Genomic DNA, 22,022 nt, shown 5'->3' with positions numbered 1-22,022 from the left:
GGGTGAGAAGTTGCAGGACAACAGGTGTTTGCTGGTTTGTGACACGAATCTTAATGGCAGGTTATGTGCTGCGGCAAAAACGGATCCGAGCACAGTCATGTTACATTTTTGTGTAAATGTGAAAACTATTTTAATCAATAAGGGTGATTTTTTTTTTCTGAAGATGGAAAATAAGTGGGGGCGAATGACAAATGGAAGAGAAGCGCTCCTTTCATTTCACCTACTAGTGTTTGGTGGTGTGAAGTGGGGACTGGCTGCAACCATTCGCGCTGCTTCCGCGGGGTGGTATTAGTTCTGCAGCGTTTTTTGTAAAGCGTTTCGCACCGGGTAGCAACAACTTTCTTGTAAAATGATTTTCAGGAATAATCCAAAACCATCATTTATTCCCGTCATATCATTAGAACTGCACTTGAATAAACAGATCCTGCGACAGCGTGCGTTTCTTTTTTCATTGTATCAACCTCCCCCTCTCACGCCAGCAGAGAGGAACAGAGTATCAATCTGATGCTGTCCACCGTTTCCAGGGTGAAAATCCCCCTAAGGAAGCATTCAAAAGCTGCTAATTAAAACAGTTGAGGGGGTAAAAATCAACCGATAAGGAAAAAAGACAGGATAACAGGGGCATTGAGAGGGGGCGGAAAAGAATACAGTCGTTAGGAAAACATCTAGAGGAATAGAGAATCCGCAGACAGACATACAGGTAAATATGAACGCTCTTATCTCTAAGCTTTATGAAGGGAATAATGCTGTTTTCATATCGCCTATTTATCTGCGTACATAGCGAATCAATCAGCACCAGTCTTCTTGGACAGCTCCGTGCGTCCTCCCCCTCCTTCGTGTCTCTGCATCTCTATCTGCTACAGCTGAAATGCTGCTCGTAGCCACACAAGAGCTGTGCCTATGTGTCGGTTCTGTTTTTTTTTTTTTTATGTGACAGTCTATAGCTCTCGATTCAAACAAATAATTAAATATGAAACCCGGCGTGATGTCGATAAGTCCCGTGAAGTCGTGCCACCTCTGGAATTAATTGCCTTTGCCTTCTTTTTGCAGGAACGATTCTTGGGGAGCCTGGTCCACAAAAGGATGTAAAACGGTGCTTACAGATGCATCCCATACTAAATGCTTATGTGATCGTGTATCTACCTTCGCCATTTTGGCTCAGCAACCAAGAGAAATAGTAAGTAGGCTATTGATTTGTTATTCAGTGTGGGTTTTATAGGCCAATGTAAAGGAGAAACGCTGCCTGTGTGTGTGTGTGTGTGTGTGTGTGCTGATGCGAATGGAAATTGAATCTTAGCCTATGCTAATCCCGTTAAATAGCGGCAAACAGAGCTTGTGGGGGGGATATTTGTAGTTTGCTCGTAGATTTAGATAACTCTGTGTGTGCGCGCGTGCACGCGGGAGGGTGTGTGCATGCTGATGCTTGTGTGTCTCTCCTCATCAATCAAATGCACATTTGGTCGGGGGGGGGGGGGTAAAAGTTGTCAGATTTGATATTTTCCTGTTGTTTTCCTCTACTGGCATCTGTAGATGAGGTTTTTAAACAATGTTTTGAGCTCATGTGCTGAAATTAGACTACTGTAAAGGAACCAGAAGCCTGTCATTTCTTGAGATGATAAAGTAATTAAAATTGAGAACACAGACTACTTACACTGCGGCCTCTGCATTAGTACACAGTAGGAATTGCGATATCACAAATACAACTTTTACCTTCTTCTCTGTCAGGCCTGAAGCATTCAGCATAACATTAATTCAGCCATAAAAGTGCAGTGTTGTGGTGATGGTTCACACATGACAAGTGTATGTAATGTATGAAACCACATACAGTACCGTTTGTCTAAAGATAGCTCTAAATTCTAGGCCTGTGATTGGCCAGCTCACATGATTTCAAATGTGACAGGACAAACAAGTCAAACAAAAACAATATGTTTTGATGCACTGGAGCCTAGCTTCTCTGCTTCAGCCTTTATTGTTTTGTAATAATAATAATAATAATAATAATAATAATAATATAATGTCCAGCACACATAAGTGGAAGACTCGCATCTTAAAACAGTCTTCAAGCCCACGCATGCACTTCAAACCTCACAGTATATTAAGGAACCCACCGTGGACTATTCAGATTGGTGGTGGTGGTTGTTTTGATTGGTTCCCTCTCTGGGCAACAATAAAGATTTACTGTCCTGTATGAACCACATCCAACCTCCCACTGACTGGTTTGTCTTGCTCTGTCTCCTCCACAGACCATGGAGTACTCAGGGGTCCCATCTGTGACATTGATAGTTGGCTGTGGTCTGTCATGCCTCTCCTTGATCACGTTGGCAGTGATCTATGCTGTTCTATGGAGGTAATTTCAACACTTGAGGAGCATACGCTGCAACCACATGATGATAAATACTTTTTGTCGTTAAGTTTGTGCATTTATATAACATCTTATTTGTTTAATCATCTTTTAAAAGTCTGATTTGGTTGCTTTTATCATTCCTTTTTCTTCAGATATATTCGCTCTGAAAGATCCATCATCCTGCTCAACTTCTGCTTATCTATAATCTGCTCCAACATATTGATCCTTGTTGGACAAACACAGACGCAAAATGTGGTAAGTGTCATTTAAGGATGTATTCAGCACAGTTTATAGAGGTCCAGTGGTTGTTTTATTTATCAAAGAATTTAAGTCAGGATAATAGTGCAGTGCAAAGATCCATGTGAAGCTTCGGTTTGGCTTTATTTAGGTTGAATAGAGCCCTTTTTTTGTATTGGGCCACTGTGACATTTTTTTGAGATCTTTAGGTTTATATTGAAATATATGAAAATGGGTTGGGATAGCTGTATGGTACACTTATGCACAATATCACGAGGTTCCTCCCCATTTATTTTTAATCAACTTTAATCTTAATATCTTAATATTATGAAAAGGCTGAGATTTGATTAAATAGTCTCACTCACATTTACCATAAGTCTGATCTAAAAAATAATGCCTTTTTTATACCAGATGTTGGCTTTGTCGTTGAGAGAATAAAAACAAGAATATAACAGTTACATTATAGCCTCTTTCAAGCAAATTACTCATCTTCTTCTGGGTCGCAGACAAGCTTCTCATATTTCACCCAAATGGAAACGTAAGTGTTTCTAATACCTCTATAAGATGTCGATCCACCTTGTGTTGGCTTGGGACCACTCGTGTTACATTGTCCTCTGGTAAACTTGAGACAAGCCCAATCTGTTGGCACAGAGACAGTGATGATCTTTAATTGCAATTAAAAGTGCGATGCCGTAAAAGAAAACAAAAATAAAATTAACAAAAGAGGACAGTAAGCTCACTTTGAGATGAAATACTAAAGTTTTATTGCTGTGGTTCAAATGTGAAGCAATGCAATCAGTAACAAGTTTTGCAATTGCAATTACGGAGATTCAACAGTGTAGGAGCAGCAAGTCATACATGATGCACACCATGGGACATGGTGCACCGGTCAATCAATGGCTAATGAAATGATTGCGATGCTGCATGTGTAATTGTGACAGCAGCTTAAAAGTTGGGTTGGAGGATACAAGCAGCACTTGTATTGCTGTGCAGTGTGCATTACTGAAATGACTCATATGAAAACTGTTTTTGTTCAGATGTCAATGAGTGCTGAGCTTCAGATAGAGTCAGCAAGATTCAAAAGGACAATTGCTGAAGTTAAAGAAGGACTTCTTCCAATAAATATGTATCACTTCCTCTCTCTGTCTTATGACTGGCCAGTACACAAGTGGCTAATGTAAAAGATTGTTTGGCAGTCGAGATTTACAGGCTGCCCACACAGATGCCCTTCTCAGTCATTTGGCAGCACTACAGAATGACACATTGTCCATGTTATTGTGTAATATTCTCAGAGTACCTTTACCTTTTGCAAGCAGCAAACACTGTTTTGTTTTTCCTCATCTCATTATGTCCCCCTTTTTCTACTCAGTAATCCATTCTCTTTAGTTTTTCGGCTCATTAACAAGCCAGTGTTTTAGTATTTGGACATTCTTATGAAGCAGAATGTACAGATTTTAGTTGAGATCAACAGTACATGTAAAACTGAGCCAACAATCTTTTGAAACGCTTGCAACAAAGTGTATGTCTGTGGTGGTATTCCATCATAAGAAATGCATTTGCTGGTGCTATGGCTGCATACTATGTGCTTATAGGTGTGATTTATTCTGGGAGCAGATGGGCCTATCATCAGTTGGGGCTCATATTGGACTCTACTCATAAATCAAAATGCTTCCTCCTATTAAGTTTCCTATGTTCAATGAAAATTGAATTATGAATAATGAATTAATGAACCCAAAGACAAATTGTGTTTGGTAAAGCTACATTGTCTGGTTCCTGGTGACACTATAGATCAATGTGGACACAATGAACTAACTGTAACCATGCAGCAGAAACTGAATTGGCTCATATTACAGTTTGCAGGCCATTTTAATCTCATAACAAAAAACAAAGAAACAGCATCCACACATGATACGTTCATCTGTTTCCTTGCTGGCCCTTACATATCTGGCACACAGTAGTACCCAAGACTATGAATGCACAAAGCTTTAAGGCATTTTTAAAGCTGAGCTGATTTGAAGCCTTGTCAGATTTAATCAGGGCTCCAGTCATCTCCTGTCTTGATTATGAGGACCACCACTTAACATGGAATACTCACTCGACATGCTGCTAATAGGATATCTGTCTCTGAAATCTGCAAAGAGATTAGGTGGTTTTCAGAAAATCCACTGACATACTGAAGATGTCATTTCAGCGTCTCTCAGAGTGACTCAACAAGCTCCCCTGACTGCTTCACCGGGAGCCAGATTAAAGCAACACTGACTCATTTATTTGTAACTGGCCAATATTGTTATTTATACTGAACATTAAAGCTGCACAAATCAATATTTATTTTAACAATGGATCAAATTACTCTATGTAATGTGAAAGGGTTGCTCTTACTGATGAACCCACAGAGAATTATTACCCGACTCAACAGTTTCCATCAGCTCTATGAAGCTCTTTAGCATCTTTCAGCTCATTGTTTGGTTTTACTGCTCACAACTTTTCCGTTTTGGTTCACGCCCATGGCTCTCATCAGCATTGTTTCCAGCAGCAGCAGCAGCAGCAGCAGCAGGTAGCTGTTTAGAGTGAAAAGCTCTGATAACCTGCCCAGCATTACATAGAAGACGGACTAGCTGGTGGTTACCAATTAGGTGGTGAACATTGTGGAGCATTTAGCAGCTAAAGAGCCAGACATTTCTCTCAAGGGTGGAAATATTGTAACATCAAAAGTCTCTGTATATACACACATGACTGATAACGTTATTGTTTTTTATCTGGAGAAAATATGAAAATCAAAAGTCAAAGTGTATGTACAAAAAGCTTAAAAGGCACTAGATTATAGTATTTTGAATACAAAAATGAAAAATAGAAATCATTTAAATTATAGGTTCTCAAATAGCTAAACCAGCTCTCAGAACCCACATTTTAAGCTTTAACAACTCAAAACCAAACCAGCTTTTCGAAGGCTGTCTTTATTAACAATAGTAAAATACATTGTTGTTGGTTCAGTCAACTTTCCAAAAGTTGCATTTTTCTTGTTGGTCTCTGTGATGCCATTGATAAAACTTCCAGGGCAGTGAATTTATCACTGTTGTCCTATGTTCTGTCTTGATCAGACATACTGTCAAATGTTTGAGTGGTAGGCCAGCAAGAGGAGAAAACATAGCCCCAGTATGGATTTAATTGCCATGCTCCCTGACACTGCCTCACTTGTTTTCCCTCCATCTCTTGTAAGAAGTGCATATAATTGGCTCCACTGTTTGTGGATTCAGACTTGCTCATCATCTAATAGAAATCATCTCTTTGGTGTGGAGGTGTCCTCTGGGAGCAGGAAGTCAGTGAGTCACCTATGCCTGTCTGTGCTTTCCCTTTGTCCTCTGTTGTTGTTCATCTTGGTTTATAGAAAGAAGACAAAGAGAAATGCACGCTATTGGTTTGACCTGGGAAGGTAGAAGATAGGGAGTCTTGAAATTAGAGTTCCTGTAAAATGTTCTCGCTAGTGTCCAGTATCTATTACTGGGAAATGGTTAGCTTTTAATTAAAAAAAAAATGTCAATAAAGTATTCTGGTCAGGAGCACTGTGAGCAGTTCTTCTTTAGACAAACAGCTTCATACAACTTATATCTGCTATTGTCTGAATTGTGAGCGCCTAAACCTCATGATGCGACACAAGATTAAAAATGGTCACCTTTTGTTTCAACGCTGCATGTTATGTATCTGCACAGATGGCTTATCAACGCTGCTATCCAGTCAAAAATGTATATCCTTATAATTGTGAACTGCTTGAAAATTCTCATTTTGAATGAAATATATTCTATAGTACCCCATGATATTAGTAAATTCAGGCCCTCTTTATATTTTCAGTTACAACATTATACTGACATGCTCAAGGGCATATATATGTACTGTATAGTACACATGCAGGAAATGCAGAAGGCACATTTGAGCGATAGTATATTTTTAGTATATGAAGCTTGACCTGCCTTATAGTGAGGTGCAGGAAAGAGGGATTTGATTTACTCCTGCCTTCCAGTCAAAGGTTAAACTGTGTAGCTCAATGAGTGGTGAAAAGAAACAATCAACATCAGCATACAGCTCATTCCTACATGCTTGGCGCAGCTTTATAACAGCAGGAATCCTCTAGTGAGGTTGTATGCATCATTCCAAGTGTGTCACATACAGAAATAAAGTGGGCTGAAGTAGAAATGTCAAAAATATGAGCTTACTCCAGGTTGGTGTGAGGTTGTACATCAATAGAGCAGGAAGTAGAAGTAGCAATTTTTTGACTGTAGTGGTAAAGTCAATGCATTTTATTCAGTGTTTCTCTGTGGTTCACCAACACTTTGCCACCACCACTTTGTTGTTTAGAGTGTCCTCCACTGTTTAAAGCACTGGGGCACTTGTTGCTTGATTCAAAGGGAGGGTGCTTCAATCAAAATAACAACCAGCCTCCTCCTCCCACACTGATTCAGATCGATCGAAGAGATAAAAGGAATGTTGTATGGTCTGGTCCAGATTCTTCTGCAGCATTTTGAATAATGTTGTAGATCTTCACAGAACTATACTGTAGATACAGTGCAATTAACGTGTTTCTCCCCAGCAAGCTAATTCTTAAATGTCTTTATTGCAGTAATAGCGATATGTATTAAAAGTTAACTGGACTAAATGTCACTTTATTCTTATGCAATCAATTAACAAATCCGTAAATGATATAAATAACTAAATACAAAAAAAATGTGGTTGGCAAATACAATTCCTGGAGCTCTGAGGAAAATAATGTAATCACCATGTCAACATTAGTTTAATCCAATTATGAAAGAGGGAGTTCTCAGCCTCACTATAAGCAAAACTGAAATCCCCTTTAATGTTTTGCTTCAATAATAGGCCACTGCTCCTTTTTTCATTCCAGTGGCCTGTCATTGCATTATGAAGCAAAGTGTGCAACAGTTCATGGCAATTAGGCTTTCACTTCTTAATATATAGAGTGTCCTGACCTTAAACGGCTATTATTGATCTGGCTTGAAGTAAACCCCATCAGCCCCTACTTTTTCCATGTCTATCAGCTCTGCAATGTTTTAATGTGGTCCCTTCCTCAGTTCCTCTGTTTCCATGGATACTGACACAGTGTGCTTAACAACTCTAGGCAATTGCTTTTCTAAAGGGCAGTGTGAACTCTTGGTTTCAACCTTGTTTTTGGATGACAGCCTCTGTCCAAACGGTTTGATCATAATGTCCTCATAATGTACCTTTCTCTCTTTTCAAATGCACAGTTTTTATTATTTTATTATTTTATAATGAGGCTGCATGGTATCGGCACCCGAGTGTAAGCATGAAACATTTTGAAACGGTTGCATATGACCTGTTTCCAGGAAACAAGGCAGGCTCTATTTTCAGCACCTTGGACAGCACATGAGCAACAGCAACACTAGAATTAGCTTTGGATGAACAGGCAGTCTATAGCTGCTGAGTATGACAGACCCACATGCTTTCCCCTATTGTCTCCTTCACTTAGAAATAAAAAAATGCTTTTTCTTAAACTTTTATAGAGTAAATGCTATGTCTTATTCACAGCTTATTAGGCAAAAATGTGTATAGCACATGACGCTTGTTTGATTTCTGCAAAAGCAGCTGTAGGGTACGCACCTAATTGACACATGGGCAGGTGGCAATGTGTCATGGGAGCTTCATGTGCTTTGATTTGATTTGTTGCTTTGATTGATTTTCATCTCTGCAATGTTAGCAGCTCTAAAGTGTTGTTAAAATAAGTCTGTTCCTGTTACCTATAGGACATTTGTAGTAGTAAGCATTGATTACTGTTTTTATAAAAAGGTAAATATCTGCCAAAACTGACTCATATTGTATAGTATATTATACCACTTTCCCAGCAGATGTTTTCTGCAACCCAGTGGTGAAATGAGTGCATGTTGAACTGACCTAGCAGTTATGTTATAGTAATGTGTTACCGAAAGTGGAGATTTTTTTGTTAAAATGTGAGTTTAGTGCACTACATATGTGACATTGCTTCTCATGTACTACGTTATGGCATTCTGACTCTACCTACTGCATCTGAATGCATCATATACATGAATTTGATAAAGTTTTGGGTTTAGGTTATAGACAACCCAACTTTGCCGTAGGGAAACGGAATTCCCCACTTCTCATATGCGAGGTAATGCAGGATTACTGTCTCGTGTGAACCCCATGAACACCACAGGAGATGGATTTAGTGTGGTTGTCTCAGTGGAGATGTAAAGTGTATGGCAGATCTCACAGTATGGTGTGGACGCCCTGGGACGAGATGATACACTTCAATCTTTCCCTCTTTGTGCGGCATTGCCCAGATTACCACCGCTTCACACTGCAAACAATGTGAACCACGAAAAAAAAAGCTTAATCTGTTCTCACTCACAAATGTCTGCGTGCAATGAAATGATTCTTCAGGATACTTCTTTATTTCTAATCCTCTTCTAAACAATCGCATTTGGAGATGCCTCTCTGTGTTACAAAGGTGGACAAGCTAATGAAGCTGAAAAGTGCAGCTACATTGTTGAGCCTGAATGCAATCTGCTGCCTCCAACCTGGCATTCTGTATCATTTAAGCAGTGTTGTGTTTTGTTCCCTTCCGCTATGTGTAAAACAGTTGACCTTGGCTCACATGCTTCCAGGTGTGATCCCCAGCATACTAATGAGGCTTAGTGCAGAGGAATGCTAGGCCATGGCTTTCTGTGTCAGATAGCCCGGCTCTGATCTTTACTACAACTGCCACCTCTGTTGCTGAAGTTTAAACTGACGCTTTGTTTCATTCACTACACAGGATGGTACTTCAGTAGATGGTCTAGACAGGCAAATGCTGTCGGTGCTGCAAGAATAGCTCAAGGAAATGAAGGAATATCAATATAATCGATTTGCTGGAATCTGTACTTGTGGAATCTGATGGAGTCTGCATTTGTTTTTATTTGTGCTATTGTGTTGCAGCAACAATTTTATATAAGCGGTTTTTAGGGTAATTCTTTTCTAGTACTGTAAGCTGCATTTCTGTGAATGTGAAGCTCAGTTTGAACCCACAGCCAATGGATATATTAATCTATGACCCTTTTTTTCTTGTATCAATAGGGTGTCTGCACCATGACGACAGCCTTCCTGCACTTCTTCTTTCTGGCATCGTTCTGCTGGGTCCTCACAGAGGCCTGGCAGTCCTACATGGCAGTGACAGGAAAGGTCCGGACCAGACTCATCCGCAAGCGCTTTCTGTGTCTGGGCTGGGGTAAGTAAACAGCATGTTTCGCTAAACCTCTTCATTATCTCCCATATTTCCTCGCAGCTGCCATTTTCTCTCAAGGTCTCAGGCCAAGGTGTCTTTCCAAGTGTCTGTACAGTATGTCTTTTTCCGTCCGCTCTTCTCATCCTCTCTGTGGGGCAGCCAGATCTTCATCCTATCAGGCTCTTTGTTGCGATGCTTTTGTACTCCAGTCAAGCTCTCTGAGGGCTGGGTAAATGGACCGGCCTTGAGCAGTGGGGAGAGACAGACTGGTGTGGCTCTCCCATAGCAGGTCGCAATGACCTTATGTCTGATAAAGAGGGTGTGAGCTGAGCATTAACACTGCAGCAGAATACATTTGATCTAAAACCCTTTAGAAATAGACTTCAGGAGAATGAAACATTTGCAAAGGTAAAATGAAGTGGATTTAAATGTGATGCTGTATGATTATAAATCTGTAAATCTATATCATACCATATCCTGGAATCCTTTCCAAAGTCTAATGTTCAATCCTTTGTAACATTGATATGTATCACAAATGAAATACAGGTAGGAACCAATATAATTTTGCTTATTACCCAGATTGCAACAGATTTTAGTCAGGATGGGTTTCAGATGATTAAGTTTCCCCTGTCTCCCACGCGGTGTTGCCTGCACTTAATTGTCACATTACGAAAAGAAAAAAAATTAGTATTGTACATATCTGTCACTAAACACAGGCAGCCGAAAATATCTGTATCAAAATTTGAAAGATTTCAATTTTTTCTTCATTTCATAAATGTCTGAATCCTCATCCAAAGGGTTCTTTCTTACAGACTGCTAGAAATCTCTCCTTTAAAAAAATCAATTTGATTATGAAAGAGCCCACACTTATTCTTCTTGTTACCTAGCAACAAACAAGGCTCTCTTAGTCATTGCAGTGCCACTGCTTGCTGCAAAAAAAAAAAAAAAAAAACGAACAAAGGCTGTTCTACAATCACATGGATTTCTCTAAAACGCCATAACAGACAATTTGATGATAAATACAGTAAGATAATCACTATTTTGCTGTATGGAAATAAAAATGCGTTACATAATATGAACGCTGTTTATACATTCAATGAGTTGAAAATAAAATTACTCTTATCCCCTACACATCACCACATGTATTCAAACAGAAGACAAACACATTTGTCACACTGATTTCCAAAGCGACACGCAGCACACGGTACCTGTTGTCTCTTAATTCAACCTGTTTGAAGTGCAGCGTCTCCACCAGGCTGTTACCGGCGCGGTGATTCATGACATGCTTGTGTACACTCGGCACTCTTTACCTCTTCAGCACTGCAGAGAGGCACAGGATGGCCACAGGGTCTTCGCCTCGTGCCTCCAGGAAACTGATTACATCAATAGCACCTGCCTGTGCTGCTCAGAGAGGAAAAAAGCGTTAATATTCTGAGCACACAGTAGTAAGGACCGAATCCATTACACAGATCTATAATGAGGAGCCATATAGCAAGAAATCCCTTCGTATAAAAGGTGTGGAGGGCTATGAAATTTCTTACAGTACAGTGATTACATTTTCCTACATGGTTTTCTGACCTCGATGCACTGCTGCCATTTTGTCAAAGTGCAGTACAGTCTGTTCTCTTCTGCTACTTAATGGAATACTGTACAGCATGTTGATTGAAATATTGAAATGCACATAGTTGATCATATCTCTCAGATGGTTGTACACTGTAGCTTCTAATGGAGTGAATCTAGCTGCATTTTGTTAAATGACAGCAAGGCACAGAGGCTGCCTTTTTTTGCAGTGAAGTTATAGTTCTGACAAGAACAAGAACTGCTTGAGTAACTATTGATTGTTTTTTCTTTTTAAGGATTACCAGCTTTAGTGGTTGCTGTTTCAATGGGATTCACCAAAACAAAGGGCTATGGGACACGTTTATAGTAAGTTTTTCTTTTTTTTGGCATCAGTATTTATTATTCAGTGTACACACATTACAGTGGGTTCATGGTAACACTTAATGATTAAGTGCTTTTGCGGTGGCTTACGTATCCTAAATAGTGCCATAAACAAAGTCCCCTGAACCCAATCAGATTTCAAAATAGCGCAGCAAGACCCCAATTTTGTGTGAGTTGTATCCCTGCTGGATACCAGATGCATAAACACTGCTTAAAATCTCTTTAGCATTTTATTACCCTGTGAAACTTTCTGAATAGAGTTACAGCATATGGCACTTCTCCCCTGACAATTGAGGGAAATACAATTGTATGCTGGTGTGCACCATTAACTTGGATGTTAATGTCTTGGTGGGAGTTAACTGTTTTTTTTTTCCTGCTTACCCTACAGCTGTTGGTTGTCTTTGGAGGGTGGGCTTCTGTATGCCTTTGTTGGACCTGCAGCTGCTGTTGTTCTGGTATGTTTCAGTCATCAGATGTCCAGTTTGAACACAAGGGAAATGTAGATTTACTTTGCAACAAAGAAAAAAATAATAAATAATCAGCCAATATTTGAGTCATCACCTATACAGTATGTAGTATACAGTTATCCTGTGCAAGTAATCCACCTCAATACACTAAACTTTGTATAGCTTATAAATAATTATAATAATAATACAAGAATAATGAGACACTTACAGTATCAATGTGGTACAAATTGTTGAAACTCTACACAATGTTGCTATGAAAATGCCTAACAGGAGGAACATACTCTGCTTTCGAAGTCAAAGTAATGAGCATCCCATCAGGCAATGTGCTCAAGCAATTCACTTTCATTTGCCATAATGGTGCTCCATGTAGCTGGGAGGTTATGAAGTATTTATGCATTACATTTGTTCCAAATCTAATATACTGGGGTATTTTAATCATCTTGTATTTACATTGTTGTACAGAGAAAATTACACAAAGAATGTGATTATGCAAATCACTAAGTCTGTGTCAGAGGGACAGAGGACATTGAACACTGAGTGATATGTTTCATTGTTAAACCTCTGTTCTGTGGTGGGATTTAAAGTGATTTCAGATTTTCTTTTTCAAAACGACTAAACGTCTTAGTTTGAGCTTCAGATGCACAGAGACTTGAAGTCTTTATTGTGCTGTCGTTTTCATTTGTGATGTACCTCCGAGGAACACAAGATAATCTCTGCGAAAATGGCAGAAACAACCCTCTCCAGTGTGACAAATGAACACCATACTGCTGTTATTACAGTATTGATACTGTAATACCATAAAAAAAGATGTCTCACAGACACAAAGTGTGTCGAATAAAAACGTCCCGCAATGTATTTATATAAATACTTAATGAGCTCTTTATCTCAGCTAGAGGGATTTGAAATGGCCGAATATTTTGAAGAATTTTCTACCCAGCTGCTGTGAATCATTTTAGCCTAGGTGGTGCTTATAATAGGAGAAGGTGCCTTTGAGATGACAAGTGTTTCTTGACAAGCAGATATTTTCTTAAGGTTGTTGTGCTGGGCAGAGTATCCAGGGCATGTCTCATCCATTGGCTAAATGTCAGAGATGAGCAAACAATAGAAGGTAGAGGTCAAAGCTCAGTCCAGGCAGAAAACAAGAAACACCCCGCGGGATAATGACATTAAATAATCCACTACCTATGTAGAATGTCATGCTGGAAATGAAACGATAGATTTAACATTGGTTTTGAAATAATCTTGTTGCAAATGATAAATTGAAAATCTAATATTCCTGTCCCTTTCGTATTGACAGGTCAACATGGTGATCGGTATCTTGGTGTTTAATAAACTAGTGTCCAGAGATGGCATACTGGACAAGAAGCTGAAGCATCGAGCAGGGTATGACAGCACGTCCTTGTTAGTACCTCATTTTTCTTCTAAACATTTTTCATGCAAAAATACAAATATGCTTTGTTTTTTTTTGTACACACATATGGAGATTTAGACCTCATTTTCTTGTGGTTGAAAGGAAATTTGAGGCATAAACATAAAGAGGTCAGATCTCTCTCGGGAACGACATGGCTTCGTATTTCTTTGGCAGAATCAGTCCGAGATGAAAATCAACGCCCACACACACATTGGCTGCGTCTGCTGTTGCTTATATGGCGGGGGAGAATTTAAAGTCTGGGTAGTGGCTGTTAGTGTTGTTTGTCATGCTGTTGTCTCTATGTCCCACAGACAGATGAGTGAGCCGCATACAGGATTAACTCTCAAGTGTGCCAAATGTGGTGTTGTATCAACAACTGCTTTATCAGCAACTACAGCTAGCAATGCAATGTAAGTGCCTGTCAGTGTCTCTGAATCAATAAGACGATGCTACAGGGAGTCTCTGCATGTACAGCGTGTCCACCTCCACAATTTAGACCTTGTAGTCCACTGCAGCATAAACTGATGTTTCCCATTACATCCACAGTACATCAGATCTACAGTCTAGGAATGATTTTTATTTTTACTGTAAACATGCTTATTTTATAGTAAGCTTACATTACTATTAGTAGGCACAATAAACCCCTGGAGTAAATAAGGCCCTGGTGCTTTTCACTCCAGACCTTATTGTGTTATCTACACCAATTTGCTTGCTTTTATTTCCTCTACACAATCCTCCCTTCCTTTCTGTTCTCAGGGCGTCCCTGTGGAGTTCCTGTGTCGTCCTACCTCTGCTGGCTTTGACCTGGATGTCTGCAGTGCTCGCCATGACGGACAAGCGCTCCATCCTCTTTCAGATCCTCTTTGCCGTCTTTGACTCACTGCAGGGTTTTGTCATTGTGATGGTGCACTGCATCCTACGGAAAGAGGTAGAGGATAATTTTAAGTCATCTTTCTTTTACCAATGACCTTTGGTGATACAATCCGTACTCTACATCTGTTTTTATTGTATTTTTACATTTACTATAATGTTGCAGGGAGTAGATTTGCTCATTAACAGATAACATTGGAGATGATATAACATGATGAAAAACTGATTCCCCACGTCTTTAGGTCCAAGATGCTTTCAGATGTCGGCTCAGAAACTGCCAAGACCCAATCAGTGGTGATGCAACAGGAACCTTCCCTAATGGGCATGCTCAGATAATGGTAGGCACAGTTACCCCCAGTTATCTGTAACCATTAGATCCTGTATATTTTAAGAAGACCCAATGTTCCCTGGTTATTTATAATACACATGCAACCTCCTTGTTCTCCATTGACCTTAATTTAACTCTCCATGCATTTCTTTTTTGTTTTTTTCATTATTATTCAGTTTAATATGGCTTTTAAAACATGAGGCATTGTTTCCCATAGGTTTATAATTTTCCACACAACGTTTTGCAAAGCTGCAATTACATGCAGGGTAGACATTTGGTCCTCTGATGAATGGCATTAGTTCCCTTTGGTTTTCTCAGGCCCTCAGCCCAATCCTTTATTTCCATTTGATTGATCTTACTGTCCATGTTTGCCATGCATCCCTCTCATATCCTCTCACAGGGTAATAGAGGACTGTTACCAACCTGACCTTTGAAATGGGACACCAGTCCTCTTCATCTAGCACGATGACGTCACTGGCAGATCATAACAATGATCTGCCATTAGTATTCTAATGCCCCTCAGAGTGAAATTGTTTTCATGATAGCAGAGGTGTCAAGACCCCCTGGTTCAATACAGTCATTAGCAGCGAACACAAAATACTTCCCAGCTGCTGCAGTTGCATTTTTTTTTTTTCCATAGATGTGTTACTGATAAATTGTTAGGATTCCTAAAGCATTTGGAAATGTAATATATTTAGTAATACTGTATATATTATTGATCCTAATCTTGCAGTTGGCTTTTACACACAAAGATGCCTTTTGTTTTGTCTATACACAGTTTACAGTAAAAAAAAGCCTTTATTCTTTCGCAATACTGACTGATTTGACTGTCCTCTGCCTACAGACGGACTTTGAGAAAGATGTGGACATCGCTTGCCGATCAGGTAAAGAACAGATGGTCTCTTATTAACAAGATTCGTCTTGCCTTGCATTTAAAAAATGAAGCAAAAACCCCAAAGAGGTTAGACAGTAAAAAATAGCTGAGGTTACATCACAACCAAAAATCCCCACAGGAGTTTTTTCACATTTACCAAAACACTGACTTTAATCTGAGAACAAAGCAGTATAAAGAGAGCTGTTGGATATTCACTTTACTGCAATAAATGTGAATAACAGCAGCTTTTCCCATCTTCTGGCAGTCGCACATTGTAATTATGTTTTTCATTAATATGTTGACACTGTCATAGAATAGGTGCGTAGGTGCTATGTGTCTTATTTCAGGAGGATTTACTTCCTCGGCTCATACTAGTGGGCGGAATATGTTTCATCCTGATTCCTGCATCTGCTTCTTCTGCATTTTTGAGCCACAGTAATTGTTAGTAGAGAAGTGTATGATTTAATAAAACTAAATGTTCCTTAGAGATCCTGCAAGTTGTCCTGCGTGTAACTAGTGGTGGAAACTAGCACGACGCCCAGAGCCTCGTCTTTCTCCAATCCTTTCCAAACCAATGAAGAAAACATCCTAAATGGATCTGCAGGGAATAACCAAGCTGACCACTATTCAGAGATATCAGAAACACAACTTGTTAAGAGATGAAAAGTAAAGTGACCCACATTACTTCATGCTGTGCAGTCTTGTAAAGCTAAAGTGGACATGACCAATACAAAAAGGCAGAGCAGACAGGTGTCATTTATAAACCATGACCTGATTCAGACCAAAGTAGAGCTGTGTGTGGTCTGAGAGAAATGCACTTTACAGATCACTCTCTGGACTCACAGAGTTTAAGTTGGTTGTTTACAAACAGGTATTATTGTCAGCTGCAGACGTCATATTCTGCAGTGTCACCCTACATAATATAATGTTTTCACTCATGTCCACACTGAGCATTAAATTAGACTCAAACAAAAAGGCGAGTGTTAGATCTTTTTTTGTGGTCCTTGTAATCTCCTTGTAGGCCTTTTGTGAACAGACAACATAATTCCTACTGATTCATGAGGCAAAGATTAAAATGCTCAGTAGGGAGGACAGGATGTTCTCATAATCAGGAGGTATTTTTATATACGTAGATAGCTGCTGTTTCTTATATAATATTTGGTGCAGTACAAGGTTAGGATCCTACATGCTGTATGGCAGGAAGAGAATGTAGCCATACTTCTTTATTTACGGTTACATCCTCTAGAGATACCGGCTGTTGTGTCCCATTGCATTTAGGTGTAATGTCACAGCATATTTACAGCTGCAAGCAAATTTACATTTGTCCCGCCATTAGTTTTCCCTCTGCAGCACATTGATTTGAATTCTCTTGTTCTTTTAGTACTATGCTGGATAATCTCAGACAAACTGTGACACTACTTTCATCACTAAGAAATTCCAACTAATCCTTGTATCACTCTGCCCTGCAGCACTCCACAAAGACATGGGCTCTTGTCGCGCCGCCACCATAACAGGCACCCTGTCCCGCATTTCCCTCAATGATGAGGAGGATGAGAAGATCCCTGAGGGCCTCAACTACTCCACATTGCCTGGCAACATCATCTCCAAAGTGATTATCCAGCAGCCTTCAGCTCTGCACATGCCGATGGGAGTGGGTGATCTGAAAGAGCAGTGCATGGCCGACAGCAACGCTGACATGCGCCGCACTGTTTACCTGTGCACCGACGATGCCATGCGCCAGAGCGACCATGACATGGTTGGCCATGACATGGAGGGCCACTCGTTGCAGGGCCAGATGATGGAGACGGACTACATAGTCATGCCACGTGCCTCTGCAGCAGCGGGGTCAGGGTCGGGCAATGTGCCCACCCTCCTGAAAGAGGACACCAAGATGAACATCACTATGGATACGCTGCCACACGAGAGGCTGATGCATTACAAGATGAGTCCTGACTTCAATATCAGCCCGTCAGGCATGGACCACATGAATGTGAACCTGGAGCAGCAGTATCCTAGCGCTCCGGAGCAGATGCAAAACCTGCCCTTTGAACCACGCACGGCTGTTAAGAACTTCCTTGCTGAGATGGAGGAATCTGCGGGGCTTTCTAGGAGTGAGACAGGGTCTACAATATCTATGAGCTCCTTAGAGGTACATATGCTCATGTGGATGAAGTGCAGAGGATACAGAGCTGCAACCAACACCTTAAATATACCATACATCCTTTATTAACGTGTATATGTTATGAAACTGGTGACTTATTAACGTAATACCTTCTTTTTTATTTTTACAGAGACGAAAGTCGCGATATTCTGATCTGGACTTTGAGGTACGTAAAAAAGTTTCTTTCCCTAGTACATGCATCTAGTTTTTTTGTGCAGATAAAAGCCACTTTTTTTGCAGTTGTGTTTGTCATTTGATTTAGTAGTACTTGTTGTGCCTCTTAAGCTTATTGGAGTTGCCTTGACTCAACAAAATGTATTGACATGCTGCGTAGTTAAGGTAAAAGCAAGGCTGTCAACTGACAAACAGGGCAACAGTTCTCATCTACATTTTGTCCTTCTCCATCTCCTACATCCATTAGCTATACGTTGATTTTCAAAAATGTATGCTTTTAAAGTCATTTGCACATTTCACATCTGATTTTACCACTGGTTCAACAATGATTATTATTATATTGGCTTGCAAACACATATCAAAACCCCCTTTGGCAGGTTTTAGCATTTCCTTTGCATTATTAAAGCAGGCTTTACTGCATATATATTGTACGCACTTTCAAAGTAAAGGAAACGTAAAGCTTCTGGCAGCGATTTTGGCATGAGGTGCATTTTGTTTTAGCTTCGATGCACACCCGCCCTTAAAATGGGAGTTTGTGCCAAGGTTTGATTATAAGGATTTCCCTTACATCAACAAAACTCTAAATGAGGCAGTTTGTCACTAAATAATTATGTTTAATCCAGATACTCCAGACATTGCAAATTAAAATAGTTAAGGCGTTCAGTGTCACCTATCACCCTAATTTTAATTATCTTGGTGTTTCCTTTATTTTGGCAGTCATTATGCAGAGACAAGTAGATTTGTTTCAAACCTGGCCTATAAGTAAACTACCATGACACTAACAAATTGATCAGAGTTGGAGGGGGTGGAGAGGAAGATGCATTTCCATTATTGGCTGTCAATACCAAAGAAAAAACCCTTGCCATTGCAGAAAGTCATGCACACCAGGAAAAGACACATGGAGCTGTTCCAGGAACTGAATCAGAAATTTCAAACCCTGGACCGATTTCGAGACATACCAAATATGGGCAGCATGGTGAGTAACAGGCAACCAGGGGGGTGGCATTCAGCCAATTAAAGAGAGCAACTTCAAAATACCCCATATAAATATCTGGTGCAGGACACATAATGTGTGATTGTGCAAATGAGCGGTTACAGTATGTAGCTAAAGTCTTCATGTGGAAGTGAACCTTCCTATACATAGTGGGCCTACCAGCAGCTGGCGGGGGGCGAGTGAGGGGGATGCCCCTTAAAAGCACTGAAGCATTTTCTCTACAAGGCCAGTCTCAGGGAAGGAAGACCTTTGGTAATCTTGTTGCAATAGAGTGCATCCATTCCAATGCAAGGCCATGAATGCACTTTTATTTACATGCACATTTATCTACTTAGCAACCCCATCATTTTTCCATTAATGCATGGCAGATTATTTAACCTATCAACATCAATACAAATATGACCTTAAGTTCGCTGTTCTCTTACTGCAACTGGGGTGTGTGTGTGTGCGTGTGTGCGTGCGTGTGCGTGTGTGTGTGTGGGGGGGGGGTTGTCACTTTGGATCTAAAAGTCAGGTGAATTATGAGAATTCTTCCTGACCTCGCTACAAATCAAAAGTCCCACCATCTGTCTCCTCACCTGGCTGGAGCTGTTAACAATGGGGATGTCGAGCTTTATCCGTCTCTCTCAGACAAGCAGCAATGTTTTCTGTATTGAAAGCAACAAATAGAAATTGGGCATGTGACCAAACACAGCCAGATTATTACACAATGTCAGCTACGCAGCAGCCTTTTGGCTGCATGTAATCCTTTTTTCACTAACATTTCAATCACCCCTACAGCACAATGTAATGTCAGTCCCATTGCTTAGTTACCAGTGCAAGGTTTTTTTGTATAGAAAACTACAGTACATTCTCACTCCCCAAAATGAATCTACTGCAGAGCTGGCTGCAGACATTAGTATCCATTTTATATTCCCTGACTGGGAGAAGCTTCTCTCTCTCTCATTTGCAATAGTGTCTTTGGGACTGTCGATGAGAGCACAGAGCACATTTAGATGAATGGCTCACACATGAAGCCCATATACAATACAGTAGTGCACCAGTTTCTGAGCTTGGGGAAAACACAATTCAGTTATAACTCTATGATAAGCATGGTCACATTTAATACACTACCATTATCCTTTGTTATGTGATGCTTTTCACAGCATTAATCCATTATTTTCAATTAGCAATGGTTTAGGAATTCATACAATGCCCTTTTGAATGAACTGACTTGACTGGAAATGTTTTTTTTTTTTTCGTTTGTAAAAAAAAAAAATAACAGTGCAGAGGATGTCATGCCACTAATATCACACCCCACTGGCCATGTTCACAGGACAAGGCAATGCCAAACAAGAACCCATGGGAGAGCTACAATCCAGCCTGTGAGTACCAGAATTACGCCACTATGAATGTACTAGAATCTGACACCAAGGACTCACTGGAGATGACGGCTGCAGAGTGGGAAAAGTGTGTCAACTTACCCTTAGACGTCCAGGAGGGAGACTTCCAAACAGAGGTCTAGAGGGTGAAGAAGGAGAAAATGCAAACTAGAAAAGGAGGAGAAAGAGATGTATTTTGCACTGAATAAAGCAACAGACTTTTCTAACAGCCTTGGCATACATATCTGGATAATACGAGTGTGGCAGGGACATTATGTGCCAATAAAGTATAAGGACTGAGGAGAGAGAAAAAAGAAAAAAAGGGAAAAAAAAACAAACATCAGTGTTACTTTTTGTATTCTCACTAGTGTACTTAGTGTGGGGCAGCCTGGTGTACAATATTTACCATCATGTGTTTCAAATTATCTGTTGAAGAATTGGCTAAAAAAGGTAATCTCTCAAGATGAAACCCCACAAAGCAAATGACATGCCATGTCGTCCCAGCTTCATTGGGTCTAGTTTTGATTTCATAAAACTGGACCCGGGAGCACAATGTATATATTTATGCAGGTTTTTAAAAAGTTTATAACAGTCTGTTTGGCCATTACTACACTTTTTACTTTATAATATAAAACATGGGAGGCAAAGAGGATTTTTTCTGTCATATTAAAATGAATGTTTGTCAAGCTACATTCTTCATTGCTTTAAATGCAATAAAGATAATACTCACTTTTATATAAATAATATATTTCACAACTTTAATACTGCAGAATATGCTTGAAGGATCCCAGCAAGCTCTCTCATCTGCAGCTCTGTATAAAATATTTAAAAAACAAAATGTTGTATGGTGTAAATAAACTTTTGTCTACATATGTTTTACTCGTGCCAATTTATTTTAATGAGAACAAATGCCAACCTGATCAAAAGTTATAGCGAAAAATGTTAACATTTGAAAAGGAATGTAAATAAAAGAGGAAATATGTTCGTACTGCTTCAGAGGTTGTGTCAAGTTTATGTGGTTTGTTGGTTGTGGAATTCATGACTCACTCTGCTTTGTTTAGAGAACATTTTAACTATATAAAATCTACTGATGTCAGAGTATTAGTGGTGAAATTTAATTGGACTTCTAAGATAATAACACATGATTGAAAGTGTCCCATGACTTTAAAAAGCATAGGAAAAATGCATCATGCAAACATTCAATCTTGTTTCCAGTTTCGTTCAGTACAGACTTGATTATCCAAAAACGTTCTCTCCAGTGCCTCACTCACTGTCCCCTGTTATTATTTTTTATCTCAGGTTAGTCATTCCATTTATGATTTAAACCCTATAACTGTAGTTGAAGGTGAAGCACTGTAAAGTTTCCTGACTCACCTCATAAATCCAGCCCTGTATCTGATTTCTGAATTTGGATAGGAAACATTCAAACTTCTAATAGGTTTTCTGTGCCTCCAGAAGGTTCACCTGATAAGATCAGTTAAGATTTTCCTGGGCAGACAGGGGCCAGACAGAGGACAAATGGAAGGAGGGTGTGAGGGCTCATGTTTGTCCCTTCTAGTGGTCTGTGGTACGGCTGACACTTGGGCAATGAGAGCATCGGTATGAGCCCCCCCTCTG

The 22,022-nt window shown here is 39.8% G+C and overlaps 1 protein-coding gene across 14 annotated transcripts in view; it reads left to right on the top strand.

The window, feature by feature from the left end:
* Positions 1–21,403, top strand: part of adgrb3 (adhesion G protein-coupled receptor B3) — a 119,059-nt gene extending 97,656 nt beyond the window's left edge. For 5 of the 14 annotated variants that reach the window (XM_035992091.1, XM_031303199.2, XM_031303192.2 and 2 more), the window contains 15 exons: positions 1,051–1,177; positions 2,244–2,347; positions 2,497–2,599; positions 9,677–9,827; positions 11,681–11,750; positions 12,154–12,220; positions 13,530–13,633; positions 13,955–14,053; positions 14,400–14,571; positions 14,756–14,851; positions 15,686–15,725; positions 17,185–17,864; positions 18,007–18,042; positions 18,922–19,026; positions 20,309–21,403. In XM_035992091.1, the coding sequence (XP_035847984.1) occupies positions 1,051–1,177; positions 2,244–2,347; positions 2,497–2,599; positions 9,677–9,827; positions 11,681–11,750; positions 12,154–12,220; positions 13,530–13,633; positions 13,955–14,053; positions 14,400–14,571; positions 14,756–14,851; positions 15,686–15,725; positions 17,185–17,864; positions 18,007–18,042; positions 18,922–19,026; positions 20,309–20,548 (2,194 nt within the window). In that variant the 3' untranslated portion in view covers positions 20,549–21,403. The remainder of the gene's footprint in view (positions 1–1,050; positions 1,178–2,243; positions 2,348–2,496; positions 2,600–9,676; positions 9,828–11,680; positions 11,751–12,153; positions 12,221–13,529; positions 13,634–13,954; positions 14,054–14,399; positions 14,572–14,755; positions 14,852–15,685; positions 15,726–17,184; positions 17,865–18,006; positions 18,043–18,921; positions 19,027–20,308) is intronic. The other 9 variants (XM_035992087.1, XM_035992088.1, XM_031303218.1 and 6 more) reach the window with 9 other exon arrangements.
* The last annotated feature ends 619 nt before the right edge of the window (positions 21,404–22,022 follow it).

Source organism: Sander lucioperca, chromosome 15, assembly GCF_008315115.2.
Source record: "Sander lucioperca isolate FBNREF2018 chromosome 15, SLUC_FBN_1.2, whole genome shotgun sequence".
Lineage (NCBI taxonomy): Eukaryota > Metazoa > Chordata > Actinopteri > Perciformes > Percidae > Sander > Sander lucioperca.
This window is presented reverse-complemented; position numbering and strand designations above follow the sequence as displayed.